We start from the raw sequence: 19915 nt of genomic DNA on the forward strand, positions 1-19915 counted from the left end.
CGCAGAGCTGCCCCCCCCCCCCCCACCTCTAGCCTGGCCCCACTCACTCACCCAGCAGGGCCACGCACAGAAGGGTCAGGAACATCAAGAAATTCTGAGATGATGAAGAACGAAACAAAACCTTCTGTATCTGCAGGAACCGCAGGAGAAATTGCAGATCTAACTTGGGCCTGAAGAAGAGAAGCAGAGGAAGCAGAGAGAAGCCCAAGAGGGCAGTCAAACATCAGAAAGCAGTTCCCCAGCTCCCTAACATCATCCTACCGGGGCCCAGGCCAGGAAGAAAGAACTAGTTAATAATGCTGAAGTCGGCAGGCTGGGAACAGACCAGGGACAGAAAAGGAAGTCTTTAAATTGCCACATGCTATAAAAGGTTATCTACCAAAAACCTACTGCGAGAAACATAATTAATGAAGAAACTTTAGTCAACAATCTTCTTCACAGTCACAAACAGGACACGGATGTCCACCTCATTAAAGATTTTAAGATCCTGGCTAAAGCAATAAAGCAAAAAAAGAGAAACGAGGTAAAAGGATTGAAAGGGAAGAGATTCAATTGTCACTATTTGGAGAAAACATGACCATTTTCACAGGAAAAATACAAGCACATCAATATACTGTTGGAAATAAAAGGAGTTCGGCAATGCTGTTCATACAGGATTATCATACATATATTGATACAAATATCAACTGTTTTCTTCTATACGGGCAATAACTAACTAGAAAACACAAAAAAATTAAGATAAAATTTACAAAAGTAAATTTCTTTGATGGAAAGACTACCAAATGTCCAGGAATTGACTTTAAAGAACATCTAAGACATTTGGGAGGAAAAACAAAATTCTATTTTAGGACATGAAAGAAGATCTAAATAACGGTAGCATGATTTAACATTATAAAGACCTCAACTCTAACAACAGTAGTCTGTAAATTCAACGTGCTACCAATCAAAGAACTAGCAAGACTCCTCTGATAAACTTTATACGGAAAAATAAAGGTCTATGAACAGCTTCAGGCAACCGTCATGAATAGCAAACAGAAAGGAAGAGACTCAAACCATCAGATTGTGCTGATGTATCTTATTTCTGGACTAGAGCAATAATAAAGCATAGTATTCATGCAGGAACAAAAAGAGCAATGGAACAGAGAGACAAAACAATATAGATCAATATTTACATGGGTACATAACAGAAGTTCATCACAAGAAAGGACATATTAGTACTAACACTAATCATTATCAACACTTATTAAGCATAAACTACATATCCAGTGTTGTTCTAAGTGCTTTACATGCATTACTTCACTCAATCCGCCAATACCTGAAAAAATGGAGACAATATCCTTATCGTATGGATGAGAAAACCTGAGGCAAAAAGGGGCTATATAACCTGTCCTGCCACCTACCCAGCACCCAGTAGTGGCCTCCAGGTTTGCACACAGGCAGCTTGGCTCCAAGAATCTATGCTCTTAACAACTACATGATACAGCTTTCCTGTTAGGTATTCATTAATTGAAATGGTGGAGGGAAATCCGGGTCAATTCCTCAAACCAGTTACAAGAATAAACTTTAAAACTTTTATCCATGTGGATAAAAAAATCTACATATGAAAAGTAGCACTAAGTTAATATAAGGAAATATAGAAGAATACCTTATTTTCTTCATCTATGATGTTCAAGTGGGAAGAAATTTCTCAAATATGACCCAAAACACACAAATATAAGGGGGAAACTGATGGATTTAATTTGATCAAAATCAAATATTTTTGTTCAACACAATGCCATAGACTAAGTTACAAAACTCAGAGAAGGTGTCTGCAGACTGTAAAACAACAAGGGATTGGGTGCACAGGTGGTTCAGTGGTAGAATGCTCACCTTCCATGCAGAGACCCGGGTTCGATTCCCGGATCATACACCTAAAAACAAAACAAACAACAACAACAAGGGATTGAAATATAGATCATACACAGAACATGCAAGGAACATGCAAACAGGAAGACAGGCTAACCATAGAAAAGGAGGAAAAGGATATAAATAGGTAATTCACAAAAGGGGAAATCCAAATGCCTAATAAATACCTAAAAAGTAATCGGACACCACCTTACACCTATCAGATCGATACAAATTAGAAAACCAAACAATACCAAGTGTTGAATGGATATGGAGAAACAGAAATCTTTATGAACTACACGTGGGAAGTATCAACTGGTGTGACCATTTCAGAGAGCAATCTCGCAGAATTTAGTTATGACCCAGCATCTGCCCCAAAGCAAATAAACCAGACACTCAACCATATCTACAACAGACAAATGCCAGGATATTGTTCCAGCATGGATTGTGGTTGTTAAAAAATTGGAAGCAATCTAGACGTCCAACATTAGTGGAAAGAGTAAGAAAAACGGGGCATATGCACATGGGGCAGCACCCTACAGCACTCAGAAGTGAAAACTATATTACTATTGTAGCATGGATGATCTCAAAATACACAATGTCTATTAAAAAGGAAAAATATATATGCACAGCATATTATTATTTGTACGAATTTAAAACCACTATATATATTTCAAGACGACATTTACACAAACATATTTAGGGTGGACCAGAAAGACGCTCATTTAATACATCAGAGTGGGTGTCTGAGAAGGGGTGTGAAATGAGATTGAGAATAAGAAACGAAGAGTGGAAGACCATAAAATAAAACAAAAGAGGACCCTTGTTCTGGCCCACAAAGACTGTGTGCCAGGAACTCAGGTGAACGATCAACTCGATTCTGTGCAGTTACTGTACTTCAAAAAAAAGAAAGAAAGGAAAAATTCCAGTGGTGAAGGACAGAATCCCACAGCCCGATACTCAGCGTGCAAGGAATGGCAAATTTCGCGCGAAGACTGGAGCCAAGGGCCCAGTGGCCCGCGCAGGGCGGCCTCGGAACAGAGTGGGGGCCGGCGCCCCTTTGCGAGCTCCTCAGACATCCCTACAGCCGGGGCTGGGGCTCCAGGGCGGCACACAAGCAGCGAGGGGTTGGAGAACCCCTTACTATACAGCGGGAGCAGGACGTCCCCGCGGCCCGGCCTGTTTCCCCAGCAGCCCGGCTCACCTGGCGCCAGCACGGAGAGCCCTCCCCGGGACCGCCATGGCTCCGGATCCGCGGAAGAGAAGCGCGGGGGATACGCCGCAGTCGACTCCGGGCAGAGTGAGAGCAGCTCAGGGGCGGGGGCTCGGAGTCCGGCGACCACAGAGACGGCGGCGGATAGAGAGGACAGTGCCCGGCGAAGCGGCGGCGAAAAAGAGAACCTACGCCGCGTTAATTCTGTGGACCCGGAGGCTAGAGCGCCCCCTTCTGGACATGGGAGATTTTCTCTTTGAGAAGAGGAACTTGTCAAAGCATTTTATAACAAGCATTTTTACACTCTAAATATAATAGGTGTTTCCTACTTTTTCCCAAAGAAAGTATGAGTGGTGTTTTTTTTTTGGGGGGGGAGTGCATGGGCCCAATTGAACCAGGTCTACGGCATGGCAGGTGAACATTCTACCACTGAATTACGCATGCACTCTCAGAGTGATCTTTTTAAAACACAAGTCAGAGCATACTACTCCCCTGCATAACTGTCCAACAGGTAGTTATGGCTTCTGATTACAGGTGGAATTAACTCCAAAGTTTTCCATGGCATTATGTGATCTCCGAACCCCTACCTACCTCCCATCCCCACCCCTACATCCCCAAACACGCGCTTCAACCCGTAATACGTTTGCTCAGGGTCTTTGCAATTGCTGTTTCCTCTGCCTGGATCACTCTTCTCCCTAGCCTAGGGCGCTCCATAGCTGGCTCATTCTCATAATTTGCTCACATATCAACTGCTAGAGAATTTATCCCTGATCACCCATCTAGAATATGCCCTCCTTTTATGCCCATCATTCTCTATTTCACTATACTATTTTATTTCCTTCATAACATTTACCATTATCTGAAAGCACCTTGTTCATTTCCTTGTTTATAATTAGTCTTCACCTATAAGAATAAATTTGGTTGGAGCAGGGACATTATCTTGCTCATTCCCAGTACCTATAATAAGTGCTCAATAAATATTTGTAAAATGTTGAATGAATGAAATATTCAACCAATTACGGTACCCAGAGATAAGAAATGATTCCAGAAAGCAGGCAGCACGATCCCATACAGTATGAACGGGATATAATGGAAAAAAGTGTCTTTCACCCCCAGAAGCAATTACTGTTAGCGGTTTTTCAGGAATCTTTCCAGAAATGTTTTATGTATATGCAAATATGCATGTAAGACTATCTTTCACACACTCATACACACATTTTTCCTTGTAAATACTCCACGGGTTCCTTTTTAAAAAAAAAGACAAAACTTTTTTTATTGTGAAATTTAAGATATATAAAAAGATAATAATAATAATAAGGAGCAATAATTTTCAGAGTACATTTAAACAAGTAGTTGTTACAGAATAGATTTCAAATTTTGTTATGGGTTACCATTTCACAGTTTCAGGTTTTACCATCTAGCTGCTCCAAAACACCAGAGGCCAAAAGAAACATCATTATAGTGATTCAGCACTCATACTTGTCTGTTAAATCCTATTTAATCTATACAACTCTTTCTTCCCTTTTGATCCTACTTCCAGTCTATAGAAGTCTTTGGGGTATGCCCATTCTAACTTTTTCATGTTGAAAAGGGGTATTGACAATATAAGATAGGGGAGTGGAATTAGCTGACATTCTTGGAGAAGCTGGGCCTTCTGGGTTTCAAGACATCTTTCCTAGGAACTCTCTGAAGGTTGTAAGTTTCTGGAAAGTAAACTTTGTGTACGAAACTTTTGTAGAGTCTCAGTTAGATCCATAGGTGTTTTTTAGGGTTAACAGGAAGATGTTAAATATTCAACTTCCCCATCTGGGAAATTCCTGATATTCTCACAAGCAGTGGGGACAACCAATTCAATAGGCTGAGCCCTCAATCTTGGGGCTCGCCCCTATGAAGCTTATTCCTATAAAGGAGAAGCTAAGCCTACTAATAATTATACCTAAGAGTCACCCCAGAGACTCTCTTTTTTTGCTCAGATGTGGCCTGTCTCTCTAAGCCAACTTGGCAGGTGAACTCACTGCCCTCCCCCCTGTGTGGGACATGACTCCCAGGGGTGTAAATCTCCCGGGCAGCAATGCACCTGACTCCTGGGGATGAGCCAGGACCCAGCATCCTGGGATTGAGAAAGCTTTCTTAACCAAAAGGGAGAAGAAAGAAATGAGACAAAATAAAGTCTCAGTGGCTGAGAGATTTCAGATTTGAGAGGTTATCCTGAAGGTTATTCTTACACATTATATAGATATCCCTTTTTAGTTTGTACTGTATTGGAGTGGCTAGAAGCTATATTCCAGTAGCCTTTATTCTTGAAGATGACAGCATAACTATATAACTTTTACAATGTGACTGTGATTGGAAACCTTGTGTCTGATGTTCCTTTTATCCAGAGTATGGACAGATGAGTAAAAAAATCAGGAGAAATAATAAATAAACAATAGGGGGAGATAAAGGGCAAAAATTGGGTAAATTGAAATACTGTGGGTCAATGAGACGGTGGGGTAGGGGGGTATGGGATGTATGAGTTCTATTTTTTTTCTTTTTTTCTTTTTCTGGAGTCGTGCAAATGTTCTAAAAATGATCATGGTGATGAATACACAACTATGTGGTGACATTGTGAGCCACTGTTATATAATATGGTTAGACTGTATTTGTGTGGAATTTCTCAATAAAAATATATGAAAAACAAACAAACGAACAAACAAACAGGAATGGTGTTGGCTGTGGTTTGGCAAACCATGGCAATTAGCAATATCTAGCTGAAGCTTGCATAAGAGTAGTCTCCAGAATAACCTCTTGGCTCCATTTGAACTCTCTTAGTAACTGATACCTTATTTTGTTACATTTCTTCCTTTTGGCCTGAAGGCATTGTTGATCCCCAGTGCCAAGGCCAGGCTTGTCCTTGTGACTCATGTCCCATGCTTTCAGGGAGACTTCCACCCCCGGCTGCTGCACACTGCTTTATACAAAACTTTTATTTTGAAATACTTTCAAAATTACAGAACAGTTACAAAAATAATACAACCCCCATGCAGAGAACTCAAACTTATCCCTATCCCACCCCCAGATACCCAGATCCATCCACTTTTAATTTTGCCACATTTGCCTTATCATTCTATCCATCCATCCATCCGTCTACTTAACAATCCATTTTTTGAACTGTTGAGTATAGATTGTATTCACTTAAAGTACACTTAATACTGCCATGTAAATTTCCTAAGAACAAGGACACACTTATGCAACTACCATAAGTTATCAAGTTCAAGAAATTAAACAATGATATAAAGCTTACACTCTATATGTTACTTTTCTCACTTGTCCCAATAATGTTCCTGTAAGCCTTTCCTCCTTCCTCGTAAGGTCTCATCCAGGTCATGTGTCACATTCAATTGTCATTGTTTCTTTAGTTGCTCTTTTTTTTTTAAATTGTAGGAACATATAGTCAACATAAACGTTTCCATTTTAATCCTTCCCAAACATACAATTTAATGGGATTAATCACATTCACAATATTGCAGTACCTTACCATCTTCCATTACGAAAACTTTCCCATCTCCCCAAATGGAAACCCTACACCCATTAAGCATTAACTCCCCATTTCCCCTGCTTCCCACCCTCCCACAAACTGTACTCTAATTTTTGTCTTTAGGAGCTTGCATACTCTCCAGCATTTTCTTTGTAGTTACCGTGGGGCTTAAATTTAACATCCTAAATCTATAATGATCCCAATTGATTTGATAACCGACTGTCTAGTTTGCTAGCTGCCAGAATGCAATACACCAGAAATGGAACGGCTTTGAAAAAGGGGAATTTAATAAGTTGCTAGTTTACAGTTCTAAGGCCGAGAAAATGTCCCAATTAAAACAAGTCAATAGAAATGTCCAATCTAAGGCATCTATCCAGGGAAAGATACCTTGGTTCAAAAAGGCCGATGAAGTTCAGGGTTTCTCTCTCAAGTGAGAAGGCACACGGCGAACACAGTCAGGGCTTCTCTCTTATCTGGAAGGGCACATGGCAAACACGGCATCATCTGCTAGCTGCTTCTCCTGACTTCTGGTTTCATGAAGCTCCCCAGGAGGCATTTTCCTTCTTTATTTCCAAAGGTCTTGAGCTAGTGGACTCTGTTCCTTGTAGCTATGTCATTCTGCTCTGCTCTCTCTGAATCTCCTTCATTCTCCAAAATGTTTCCTCTCTTATAGGACTCCAGAAACTTATCAAGACCCACCCAAATGGGTGGAGACATGTTGTCACCTAATCCAGCTTAACAACCATTCTTGATTAAATCACATCTCCAGGGAGATGATCTGATTACTGTTTCAAACATACAGTATTGAATAGGGATTATTCTGCCTTTATGAAACGGGATTTAGATTAAAACATGGCTTTTCTAGGGGGCATACATCCTTTCAAACCAGCACACCAACTTAACTTCATAAGTAAACACAAACTGTGTTCCTATACCCCTCTGTCCTCCCGCTTTTTTGTAGCTCTCATAACAAATTACATGTTTGTGTAATAATTACATTATTAGCCCAAAGCCACTGATTTACCAATCCATTTTATGCATTTGTCTTTTAGGTCCTATAGGAAATAAAAAGTAGAGTTACAAACTAAACATGTGACATATGAAAAAAATGAATATAGATAGAAAGCTTTATCTTAAAGTTCTTGAACTTTATAACTACTTAAGGTGGATGCATAAATGAATACCATTGTTCTTAGGAAATGTACATATAAATATTATGTATTCAATGAACAAGACACAGTATGCAATGCAACTGTGGTGATTTGAAGCTGTATGTACCCCCGAAAAACATGTTTTTAAACCTAATCCATTCCTATGCATGTGGACCCATCATAAGTAGGACCTTTTGATGAGGCTACTCCAGTTAAGGTGCGGCCCAACCCAATCAGGATGGGTCTTAATCTTATTACTGGAGTCCTTTTATGCTGAATAAAATTCAGACAGACAGAATGAAAAGCCAGAGGGAGCAGCCAGAAGCTGAGCATCCACAGAACCCGGAAGAGAAGGGAGAGACTAGAAGAAGCCTCCATGTCTTGCCATTGTGACAAGCGAAGGACCAAGGATCACCTGCAGCCAGCCCCAGATGTCACAGGCTTTGGGGAGCAAGCATCGCTTTGATGATGCTTTGATTTGGGCTTTCTCTATGCCTCAAAGCCATAAGCAAATAAATTCCCAATATTTAAGCGGACCCTTTCATGGAATTTGGTTGAACAGCCAAGGAAACTAAAACAGTAAACTACTCTCCAATGCTTAGAAAGTTAAATAGATAGACAAATTGATAAATGGGTAGACAGAATGATACAGCCAATGTGGCAAAATGTTAACATTAGTGGATCCAAATATCTGCGTGGGGAGGGGGGTACGTTGGAACTCTCTGAATGGGTTTTGTATTATTCTTGCAACTGTCTTGCAAGTTTGAAATTATTTCAAAATAAAACGTTTAAGGAGAAAAAAAAAAGATAATAAATGGTAGCAAGGATGCAGAGAAATACCAACCCTGGTACATTGTTGGTGGGTCCGTAACATGCTGCAGTTGCTAGGGAAAACAGTTTGGCAGTTCCTCGAAAAGTTAAACACAGAATTACCATATAAATAACCCAGCAATTCCACTTCTAGGTATATACCCAAAAGAAGTGAAAGCAGGAACTTGAACAGGTATCTGCTCACAAATGTGCATAGCAGCATTATTCACAATAGCCAAAAGGTGGGAACAACCTAGTTTTCATCAATTTGTGAATAAACAAAATGTGGTTTGGACACGTAGGATCAACAATTTCATCCTGACCAAAAGGGGGGAAAGAAGTGTAACAAATAAAGCATCAGTGGCCGAGAGAGTTAACATAGAGTCCAGAGGCTACTCTGGAGATTGCTCTTACTCATGCTTCAGTTAGACCTTGCCCCAACCAAAACCATCCCAGCCAACCCTAAAGAACGCCTAGGGCAATATATAAGATTCTACAAAGTATCCACACACTAGGGTAACTTTCAGAAACCAACAACCTCCAGATGGGTCCATGGACCAGATAAGTCCTGAAACCTAGAGGGCCCAGCCTCTCTGGAACATCAGATAGTTCCATCCCTCTACGCTATATTAGTAACAGACCCTTCCAACATGAAAAAGTTAGAATGGCCATAGCCCAAATACCCCTAAAGAGTGGGAAGGAAAGATCAAAGGTATTCGTGGAGTTATACAGCAAAGGTAGGGTTTAACAAACTAATATGATTGTTAAATCATTAAATTGATATTTCCTTTAGTATATTTCTTAGAGCAGCTAGAAGTAAAAACTTAAAACTGTGGAAATGTAACCCTTACCAAACTCTGAAATCTGTTCTACAACTAAGTGTTATGCTGTGTTTGAAATCTATTGCTTTTTTGTATATGTGTTATTTTTCACAAAAAAGAAAAAATTTCGATTGGGATGATAAAAAAATATTTATTCCTTGTAGCCTCCTATATCCTGGAGCAGTTAGAAAGAAAAATCTGAGGGGAGGTATGGTAGCCCACGACAAACTCTGGGATCTGTCCTGTAATTACCTGTTGAAGAGTGCTTTGAAAACTATTGCTTTTTTCTTTCTTTGCTTTGTATATACTAAAAAAACTAAACTAAACTAAAAAACTAAAAAAACTAAAAAACTAAAAAAAAAAAACCCAAGAATAAACTTCCGTGTGCCCCCTAAGACTAAGTCAGTACTGGTTGAAAAGTCTCCCAATTGGAAGAATGAAGAAATATTTATACCAAAAAAAATAAAAGGTGGTTTATATATACAATGGAATACTATTCGATCATAAGAAGGAATGAGTTCTAATACATAGGACAACATGGGTGAACCTGAAAGACATCATGTTGAATGTATTAGCCAGACACAAAATGACAAATATTGTATTACCTCACTTATACGAAATAATGAGAATATGCAAATTCATAGAGACGAAGTAGATTACAGGGTACCAGCGGCCAAGATGAGGATGAGAAATAGGGAGTTAATGCTTAACGGGTACAGAGTTTGTTTAGGTGGTGGAAAAGTTCTGGTTTTAGATAGTGGTGATATTGCGAATACAATTAACATCTCTGAATTATATATTTGAAAGTGGTTTAAGTGGGAAATTATGTTCTATGCATTACAGTAAAAAAAAGCCATTGGAAGGTCGAAAAAGGGAAGTGACAAATTTGGGTTATGATTTAAAAGGATCACTTGGATTGCTGTTGAATGAAGTGGGGGCTAGAATGGATATAGGGAAAACATATAGAGACCTATCCTGGTAATTTAGGAAACAGATGTATTGGTTGGGACTATGGAAGTATAGCTGTAGAGCAAGGTTCTCAGATGGGGCTGATTTTGCCCCCACACCTGCCCATAGGGATATTTAGCCATATCTGGAGATATTTTTGGTTTCATGACTTGGGGGGACATGACTTGTATCTGATGGGTAGAAACCAGGGTGGCCAGGGTAGCCCCCCAGAACGGAGTATTGTCTGGTCCAAAATGTAAATAGTGCTGAGATTGACTAACCCTGCAATAGAGGAAGCAAGCGAGAAGCACTGGATTTGTGGGGATTGTTGATAAACCCTGCAATAGAGGAAGTGAGAAGCACTGGATTTGTTTTTTTACATGGGCAGGCACTGGGAATCGAACCCAGGTCCTCTGGCATGGTGGGTAAGCGTTCTTACCTGCTAAGCCACCGTGGCCCATACAAGCATTGGATTTTTTAACTAATAGGACTTGGGTTTGGACGTGAGGAATGAGAGAAAGAGGATTCAAGCGTGATTCTAACTAAGGCTCTGGACCTGAGCAAATGAGTGAAAGGTGGTACCACCTACTGAGATGGGAAACTCTGGGGAAGGACAGATTCTGGTGGGTGACAGCTCAAGGGTTCATGGACTGGTTAAATCTGAATTGTGTTTTGAACACCCCATGGTCATGTTACATAGGCAATTCGTTACCCTAGTCTGGAGCTCAGGAGAGATGTCTGAGTTGGAACTATAAATGTTGGAACCATCAGAGGATAGGTGGGGTTTTAAATCTGTGGATTGCGAGAGATCACATAAGGAGAGTGTACAGAGAAGGAAAGAGGACTGAGCCCTCCCAGAGTCTAACATCTAGTGGTAGGGAGAGGAGGAGGATTCCCCAAAGGAGATGGAGAAAGGGTAGCCACGGAGGTAGGCGGAAAACCAGGCCAGTATGGCATCCTGGAGAGCAGGATCAACTGTGTAGAACACTGCTAAGGAGTTGCAGGTGAGATCTGGGAATTGCCCACTGGAATTGTCATTGTGGAGTTTATCACTGACCTTGTCAAGAGCAGTTTCCATGGAGTCAGGAGAGAGGGGGAAGGTAAGAAAGCAGAAATGGGGATTGCACACAATTCTTTCAAAGAATTGTGCTATAAAAGGAGAACAGATAATACCTTAGTAGCTAGAGGAGAATATATGGTCAAGGGTGGAAAGATATTATAACACATTTGTAGGGTGAGGAGAAGACCTAGTAGTGAGGGAAAATTGCTTATGCTGATCTCTATTGAACGGTTACTTGGTCCCAGTGGCTGTGTCAATCATTTAACATGGGTATTTTATTTAACCTTCATACTAAACCATTTTGGTAGGTAGAATTGTTATTCCCATTTCACAGACATACTGAAATATGGAGCAGATCAGTTACATGGACACTGTCATATGGCTAGTAAGTGGGGGAACTAGGGTGTAACCAGGCCGTCTGACCCCAAAACCCACGCTCTCATTTTCTTCTTCATCCAAATTCATCTTTTCTTATTGCAAATTGTAACCACTAGCTAAATTTTTATCCATTATAATTTGCCTCCCCCCCACCCCCGCCCCCGGCCCACTGCCATCTGAAGGAAAGCAGGCGCTTCTAGACTCAGCGGGAACTAATCTGGAATTTATATCTGATTGCTTACCACCCTCGCCCCCTCTGCTTCCTGAGCAAACCTCTATCACAGGGACTATCTCACACCCCCTCCCCATGTCCCCTATCTCACCCCCACCACCCCACCCCATCCCATGTGTGTCTGCTTACTTATCATCTCCTGGAACTCCTCAAGGCTGGGGACTGTGTCTATTTCATCTTTCTGTCTCTAGCTGGCGGGACAGGGACTCAAGCAACAAATATTTGCCAAAGAGTCGAATGAATGAATAATTGAATGAATGCAAAGGGTATGTTAGGCATGATGGAAGCCACAAAACAGCTGAATCTGGGCATCTAAATTTACAAGCAAGATATATACAAAAGTGCTGTCAACATTCAGAGTGCAAGGGAGTCCCCAGGGAGTGGGGGATGCTGGTTAAAAAGTGCAAATTCCGGGGCTCCACCCCTAGAAATTCTATTCAGTATGTCTGCAGCTTCTCAGAAATGCATCTCATGGTCAATTAATGTGTGTCTGGTCTGTCTGGGCAGGTGGTTGGGATGGTGCGGTATGGAGGGCCCCAGTCAGTCCTGGACCCCAAAGAGCGATTAATGGGGAACATCCCAAATTTCATTCAGCCACTAACTTCTCACTCAGATTTGGAGTTTCCCCAAATCAGCAAATCGGTAAAAGAAGTGTGTGATCTGTCCAGACACCAGTAGGGGGAGCGTGTGCATTTTGAGATAGAACTAGGATAAGACAGATTCCAGTCAAAACTGCACTGGGTCCAGTTCTCCACATTTAGAGAACAATGGAGCTCCTATTGAAGCGCTGGGGAGTGAACTGGGCAAGGCAAGGGCCCAGTGAGGGCCCCTCAGTCTCCCAGTGAGTTAGCATCTACAGCACCAGCCTATGGGCCATTGATGGGAGGGTGTTGTGGAAAATGAGAAGCCCGCACAGATTTGAGCATCCACTATTTAGAAGGGGACAGGGACTGTGTGCAATGAAAAAATACCAAAAGGCCAAAAGCAAGTGACAATATTTGCAAACTGTATAATAATTGATTTCAGAATGTATAAAGAAGTGCCCAGGAGAGGACATCGCCATGTAGTGGAAAGCAGAGAGGTTAAGCCAAGGAACCCCAAGGATTGTGGCAAGCCAGTACAAGAAATGCTGGGAGAAAGCAAGTCTTTCAGCCTCTGAAATCAATGTCTCTGCAGTGGAGCTGAAAACAGACATAAGGCTAAGGAGTATTGTAGGCAAGAGGAATCTGTCACATCCCAGGATGGCTTTCCTTGTGATGCTGATATCCTCCTTATCCTTCTGATAGCAATAAAATGCTGGAGGAAAAATAAAAGAGTTTTAACTGGGTAGAAAAGTACTTTGGTCCCTTCTATGGCTGTAACCCAAGACCTATATTTCTGTTCCTCTAACGACTCCCATCTGGGACAATACAGGAAGATGTATAATTAGCTAAAAAAAAAAACCCAAATAAGCAAAAGAAGTTCCACTATTTATTAAACCAAAACAAAACAAAAGCTAAAAAAAAACAGGATGACAGATATGAAAAATTCATCTAAGAAATACAAATGGTCAATAAACATACATAAAATATGGTCAGTTTCTTTAGCAACAAGGAAACACAAATTTAAAACAACACTGCAAGGGGTTTCTACCTTATTTTCCTATGATTAAGGGAAAACCCTAATATTCGTTGAGTACGTGTTATGTACAGGCATTGTGCTATGTATTAGCTTTTAAAACCTTAACTCAGCACTTAATCCATACAAGAACCCTCAGAAGTAGGAACAAACCTACATTATCCCCATTTACCTATAAGAAAAGGGGAGCTCAGAAAGGAGGGTGGTAATTTGCAGGGAGTTAACCTAGCTGGAAGGGCAGCAGGGTTCAGATTCAGGTTTGTGTGGTTCTAAGACCTTCCTTTCCCTGCACTCATTTTCCTAGGACCTTAATTTATATGGCAAAGTTCTATCTAGTGCTTGAAAGTGGTGCTTTGGGGAAGGCTCTGGAAGCTGAGAATCGGGGGCTGCCAAAAGGGAAGCGAATAGAGCGGTATTCATATTTTATGCATACTTCTCTAATTTTAAAAAAATGAAGGGGAAAACAAATACCCTCAGAAAATCGAACAGCCTTGGGAGTCACCCTGGAGAAGTAGTGTGTTTGGCAGAATTGGGGCTTTCTGGGGGTTTGGCGCGGGTGGGGCGTGGGGGAACCGGTAAGGGCTGCATTTTAAGCAGGATGGAGTCTGGCTGGCCTGAAGGTTCCCAGGCTGGAAGCGGAGGAATCTGTTTGTCGGACCTCTGCATGCTGAGCCGCAATTCTCATTTCTAAACCTTCCAGGCCTGGGTCCTCGACTCCCACCCCCATTCTCGCACCTGCTGGCAGCGGGGCTCCAATGAATGGACAAGTTCCCTGAATTCTCGCCCCTTCCCCCACCTTTTACATAGCCAAGCCCAGGGACAAAAGGCGCCCGGGGTCTGGGGCTCCTTCCTTGGGGAGTGCCAGACAGCTGGAGCCGCGCTCCACACTTGCACCATTTACATCTTTTACGGCCTCCTCCCCACTCCCCCACACCCGCCAACGCCCCCTCCCCGACACCCGCACCCACGGCCCGGGCCACCCGGCCCTGGACCCCGGGACCCTCCTCAGAGTTCCCAGGCAGCAGAGGCCGGTTGCCGGTTAAACCTACCCCAGGCGGCAGGGGTGCGGGTGGGCTCCGCCCTGGGCTCCACATTCCAGAATCCAGAGCTGAAGGGGCGGATCCTTGGTCCGGGACAATACAACCCACCCACCAGGCGGCAGCAACCGGAAGCTGGTTCCCTGTCTCTTTGTGCGGGATTCCGGGCGCCACGTGGTGGCTGCCCTGTAGGCGATCGGTCCCTATCATTCCCGATGGCTCCCTAATCCACTGATAACAGCTACTAGTTATTGAGCATCTATCGTGTGCCAGGGACCGTGCTAAACGCTTTCTATCGGTTCTCTCAGTTAAGCCTCACAACAGCCCACAGGGGAAATCGGTTTGGGCCTCATTTTCCGTAGGAGGAAGGAGGCTCAGAGAGGACAGAGGCCGGCCGCATGGCTCCGTCTGCACCAGGTCTTGCTCCCCACGCCACCCCCCCGTGGACTGGCAGCTTCTTCCTCCAAGTCTTGCATGGTTCCTCAGTTCCTGCTGTTTAAGTGTTTACCAGCTGTCTCCCAAATCGACAGGTTGTGGTTCTGCCCTTTCCTGACCCCCACAACTGGTTCCACCTGTGCTCCCCTTGCCCTTCCAGGCGGCCTCCTGCGGACGTCCACATTTGGTGTCAAATTCTAGTGCAGCAGGGCAGGCCAGGTAAAAAGGACAATCGATTACCTCTGTGAAAGGCCTATCATGATGCAGGCTTGGCTTGGGTTTACCACTGTTTGAGTCCTCCTGCCTCTTCTGCAGGCGATGCCTCTGTGTTCTGGGCCTGTCTTCAGACTAAATAAGCTCTGGTTGAGTCTAATAGGCATGTTTTACCCCTTCTGACAGCCTCCCCCAAAAGCTTCCAACTTCCTAGGTTATGGGCCAGCAGGTACCCTGCAGGGAGGTGGTAGCAGTGGGGGGGGGGGGGGGACACGGCAACCCCGTACCCTGGCCCCTCCCTGCCTCAGATAGGAAAGCCAAAATACAGCTGTCCAAGGTGGTCCTGGTTCCGGGGGACCCAGCCAGACATCTGGCTCAAAGGACCCAGTGGATTCCTGCAATCCATCCGAAACCACTACAGCCACCATAACTCCAGGCATACCCAGCAAATGACATGAGTATTTCATTTGTTCATTTACCAAAAATATAAAAATATATAAATATTTATCACTGTATTACTTTCTTGACTGAGCAATTCTACTTCATGAATCTTATAGAAAAGCTTGTGTAATATGTGCAAATATGTTTATTGCAACTTTGTTGGTAATAGTGAAAAATTGGGAACAACTTAAGTATCCAAAATGCAAGGGATTACTTAAATACATTATAGTACATCCCTACAATAAAATATCCTGCAGCTGCTAAAAGGCATGAGGTAATTTTATATGTACTGACAAAGAAAGAGATATATGACATATTGTTGGCAGGAAAAAAGCAAGTTATAGAAAAACATATAAAAATTATTCTATTTTTGCTTAACAGAAAATATCCATCAAAATAGTAGTGCATCAATTTTGTTGGCTTGTCTAGAGTAATGCCCTCATAAATCCCAGAGTGATTTAAACAGTGAATAAAAAAGTATTTGCAAAGTCCCCTTCGGGGAATAGTGAGAAGGGGGGAAAATTCAACTTCCCAAAGTTGAATTCTAGATATTCTCACAAGCAGTGCAGACAACCAAAGCTATAGACTGAGCCCCCAATCTTGGGGTTTGTTCATATGAAACTTAACCCCACAAAGGATAGTTCAAGCCTACTTAAAATTAGGCCTAAGTGTCACCCCCAAGAGAACCTCTTTTGTTGCTCAGATGTGGCCTCTCCTCCAGCCGACACAAGCAAACTCACCACCCTCCCTCTGTCTACGTAGGACATGACTCCCAGGGGTGTGGACCTTCCTGGCAATGTGGGACAGAAATCCTAGAATAAGCTGAGACTCAGCATCAAGGGATTGAGAAAACCCCTAGAATGAGCTGAGACTCAGCATCAGGGGATTGAGAAAATCTTCTCAACCAAAAGAGGGAAGAGCAAAACAAGACAAAATAAAGTGTCAATGGCTGAGAGATTCCAAACAGAGTCAAGAGGTTATCCTGGAGGTTATTCTTATGCATTAAATAGATATCACCGTGTTAGTCAAGATGTAATGGAGAGGCTGGAGGAAACTGCCTGAAAATGTAGAGCTGTGTTCCAGTAGCCATGTTTCTTGAAGATGATTGTATGATATAGCTTTCACAATGTGACTGTGTGATTGTGAAAACCTTGTGTCTGATGCTCCTTTTATCTACCTTATCAACAGAGAGTAAAATATACGGAATAAAAATAAATAATAGGGCGAACAAATGTTAAAATAAATTTAGTAGATTGAAATGCTAGTGATCAAATGAAAGGGAGGGGTAAGGGGTATGGTATGTATGAATTTTTTTCTGTTTTCTTTTTATTTCTTTTTCTAAATAATTGCAAATGTTCCAAAGAATGATCATGACGATGAATATGCAACGATATTATGATATTGTGCATTACTGATTATATATGTAGAACAGAATGATCAAAAGTTAAGAATGTTTGCGTTTGTTGTTATATATTTTTTTTAATTTTAAAAAATCAATTGTGATGATAAAAAAATATTTGAGCTTGCTAGCCTCCTATGTTCTGGAACAGCTAGAAGGAAAAATATGAGAGGATCATATGGTAGCCCATAACAAACTCTGGGATCTGTCCTGTAGCTACTTGTTGAAGAGTTCCTTGAAAAGTAATGCTTTTTTATTTCTTTGCTTTGTATGTATGTTATGCTATACAATAAAAAAAGTTAAAAAAAAAAGTAGTGCATCAAAGGATATGATTAAGAAAGTAAAAAGATAACGTGAGAGAAAATATTTGGAAACCATATATCTGATAAGTGTTTAATATCCAGACTACGTAAAGGGCTCCTACAATTCAACAACCAAAAGCAAAGAACACAATTAAAAAATGGGCAAAGGAATTGTATCTCTTCTCCAAAGAAGATATATAAATGACCATCAAGCATATGTAAAGATGGTCATCATTAGCCTTTAGGGAAATGCAAATCAATCGAAACCACAATGAACTACTACTTCACACCCACTCTAGATTGGTTATTACACTTAAAAAAAAAAGGAAAATAAGTGTTGGTGAGAATGCGGAGAAATAGGAACCCTCATGCATTATTAATTAATTTACCAATGAATGCTTAATTGGTACCAGAGTTTCTGTTTGGGGTAATAGAAGAGTTTTGGTGTTGGATGGTAGTGATGGTAGCACAACATTGTGAATGCAATTAACACACTGAATTGTATACTCGAAAGTGGTTAAAATGGAAAACATTATGCTGTATATATGTTGCCACAATAAAAAGTAGATTTCTTCCTGTTATAAAAAATTTTATTGTAGTAACATGTACATACAACTAAAAATTTCTCAATTTAACCACTTTTAAGTGCACAATTCAGCAGTATTAATTACATTCACCATATTGTACTACCATGACCAATATCTGTTACCCCAACTTTTTCACCACCTCAAATAAAAACTCTGTACCCATTATTTTTTTAACACAAGGATTTAGGGCAGTGGCTCTCACCTTGACTGCATATTAGAATATCTGGGGATTTAAAAACCCAGGGGCCCAGGCCACTCTCCAGACCATTTCAGAATCTCTGGAAATGGAAATGGGACCAAGACATCAGCCAGTTTTAAACCTCCCCAGCAATTCCAGGGAGCAGTGATGCTGAGAACTGCTGCCTTAAAGAAACAGAAGGAAAGGTTGACTTAGAAAAATTAGTTTTGTTTATTTATTTTTTTATAGTTTTGTTCATGTTTGTTCTATGAGAAATATAAGCTGGCATTACCTACCCTACTCTCCCTGGGAAGAAAAAGGGCCTGGGTGCAATCTCTAATTATTACCAGACTTACATAAGCACTGAGTTAGTTGAAGTGGGGTCCTTAGAGTCACCAAACTTTCTGACTAGACCTGAGGCATTTTTTTAAGTCGTTCCCACTTGACTTCAGAAGATCATGTCTCCAAAGCCAACAGAAGGGAATAAGCCCATGTTGCAGCCACTTTCCACACAGGGACACAAAGTAGAGGTACTCCATAAACTAATGTATTCTTTGCAGGGATGGAGAGAACTTGCAGGTGATCATGTACGCCTCACAACAAGCCTTTGGGGCAGACACTTTCATCCTCATGTATATACGGGCAACTGAGGTTGACTTGGCTTAGTATCATGTCAGAAGCTAGAATTACAAACCAGTTCTTTCCAACTCTAAATCCCGTACTTATCTCACCAGACTCTTTTACTTCTCAAGGACCTTAGGGGTGGCAAGTTAACTGTGACCAGGCCCCTCATTTTCAGGGTTACTCTTCATATGTCCCCAAAGGACGGGAGAGGGTGGGTGAAGTTATCTGGGATCCCTCTGCTTAGATGATCGAACACTCTTAAAACTGTGCTGGAAGGCTGATGTTGAAGCCACACCTTGATGGCAAAGGAAGGTTCATCTCTGAGCCCCAAGAGGGAAATGTTAGCTGCTTTGGAATTTGCTTTGTGCTACACAGATCTGAGCAGGGGATCCCCAGACCGAGAGTCTACCCCGAACCTTTCACTCCCCTCATTCTCAAAGCAACTGCTGCTTACCTGTTAACTTTTTTTTTTCTTAGTTTTTGTTGTGGCAAAATATGTTCAACACAAAATTTCCCATTTTGACCACTTTCATGTGTACAACTCAGTGATATTACAGTCACAATACTGTGCTACAGTCACCCCAAAATTTTTCATCATCCCAAAGAAAAACCCTTACCATTAAGCATAAATCCCCACCCTGGCCCGGCCCCTGGTAACTGTAACCTACTTTCTGTCTCTATGTATTTGCTTATCTAGATATTTCATATAAATGAAAGCATGATATTTGTCCTTTTGTTTCTGGCTTATTTCACTCAACATAATGTCTTCAAGTTTCACCTGTGTTGTAGGATGCGTCAGAACTTCATTGCTTTTTATGGCTGCATAATATTCCATTGTGTGGATATACCACATTTTGTTTATCCAGTCACCTGTTGATGGACTCTTGGATTTCTTCCACCTTGTGGCTATTGTGATTAATCCTATGAACACTGGTGCACAAATATCTGTTCAAGTCATTTTTAGTTCCTTTGGGTATGTAACTAGGAGTGGAATTGCTGGGTTATAACGTAGTTCTGTTTTATTCTTACCTGGTTTTTACACCTGTGCTGCCTTGTCAGAGCAAGTTT

At 41.6% G+C, this 19915-nt stretch overlaps 1 protein-coding gene across 4 annotated transcripts in view; it reads right to left on the reverse strand.

Annotated features, from left to right (window-relative positions):
- ABCD4 (ATP binding cassette subfamily D member 4) overlaps positions 1 to 14783 on the reverse strand; it is a 30131-nt gene extending 15348 nt beyond the window's left edge. For 3 of the 4 annotated variants that reach the window (XM_077123042.1, XM_077123043.1, XM_077123045.1), the window contains exons 1-2: positions 3089 to 3214; positions 52 to 170 (exon numbers count right to left, since the gene is read on the reverse strand). In XM_077123042.1, coding sequence (XP_076979157.1) covers positions 52 to 170; positions 3089 to 3126 — 157 coding nt within the window. In that variant the 5' untranslated portion in view covers positions 3127 to 3214. Of the gene's footprint in view, positions 1 to 51; positions 171 to 3088; positions 3215 to 14680 lie in introns of those variants that run through there. The other variant, XM_077123044.1, reaches the window with a different exon arrangement.
- Between the last annotated feature and the right edge of the window lie 5132 nt (positions 14784 to 19915).

The sequence above is a fragment of the Tamandua tetradactyla genome, chromosome 12 (assembly GCF_023851605.1).
Source record: "Tamandua tetradactyla isolate mTamTet1 chromosome 12, mTamTet1.pri, whole genome shotgun sequence".
In the NCBI taxonomy this organism is placed as follows: domain Eukaryota; kingdom Metazoa; phylum Chordata; class Mammalia; order Pilosa; family Myrmecophagidae; genus Tamandua; species Tamandua tetradactyla.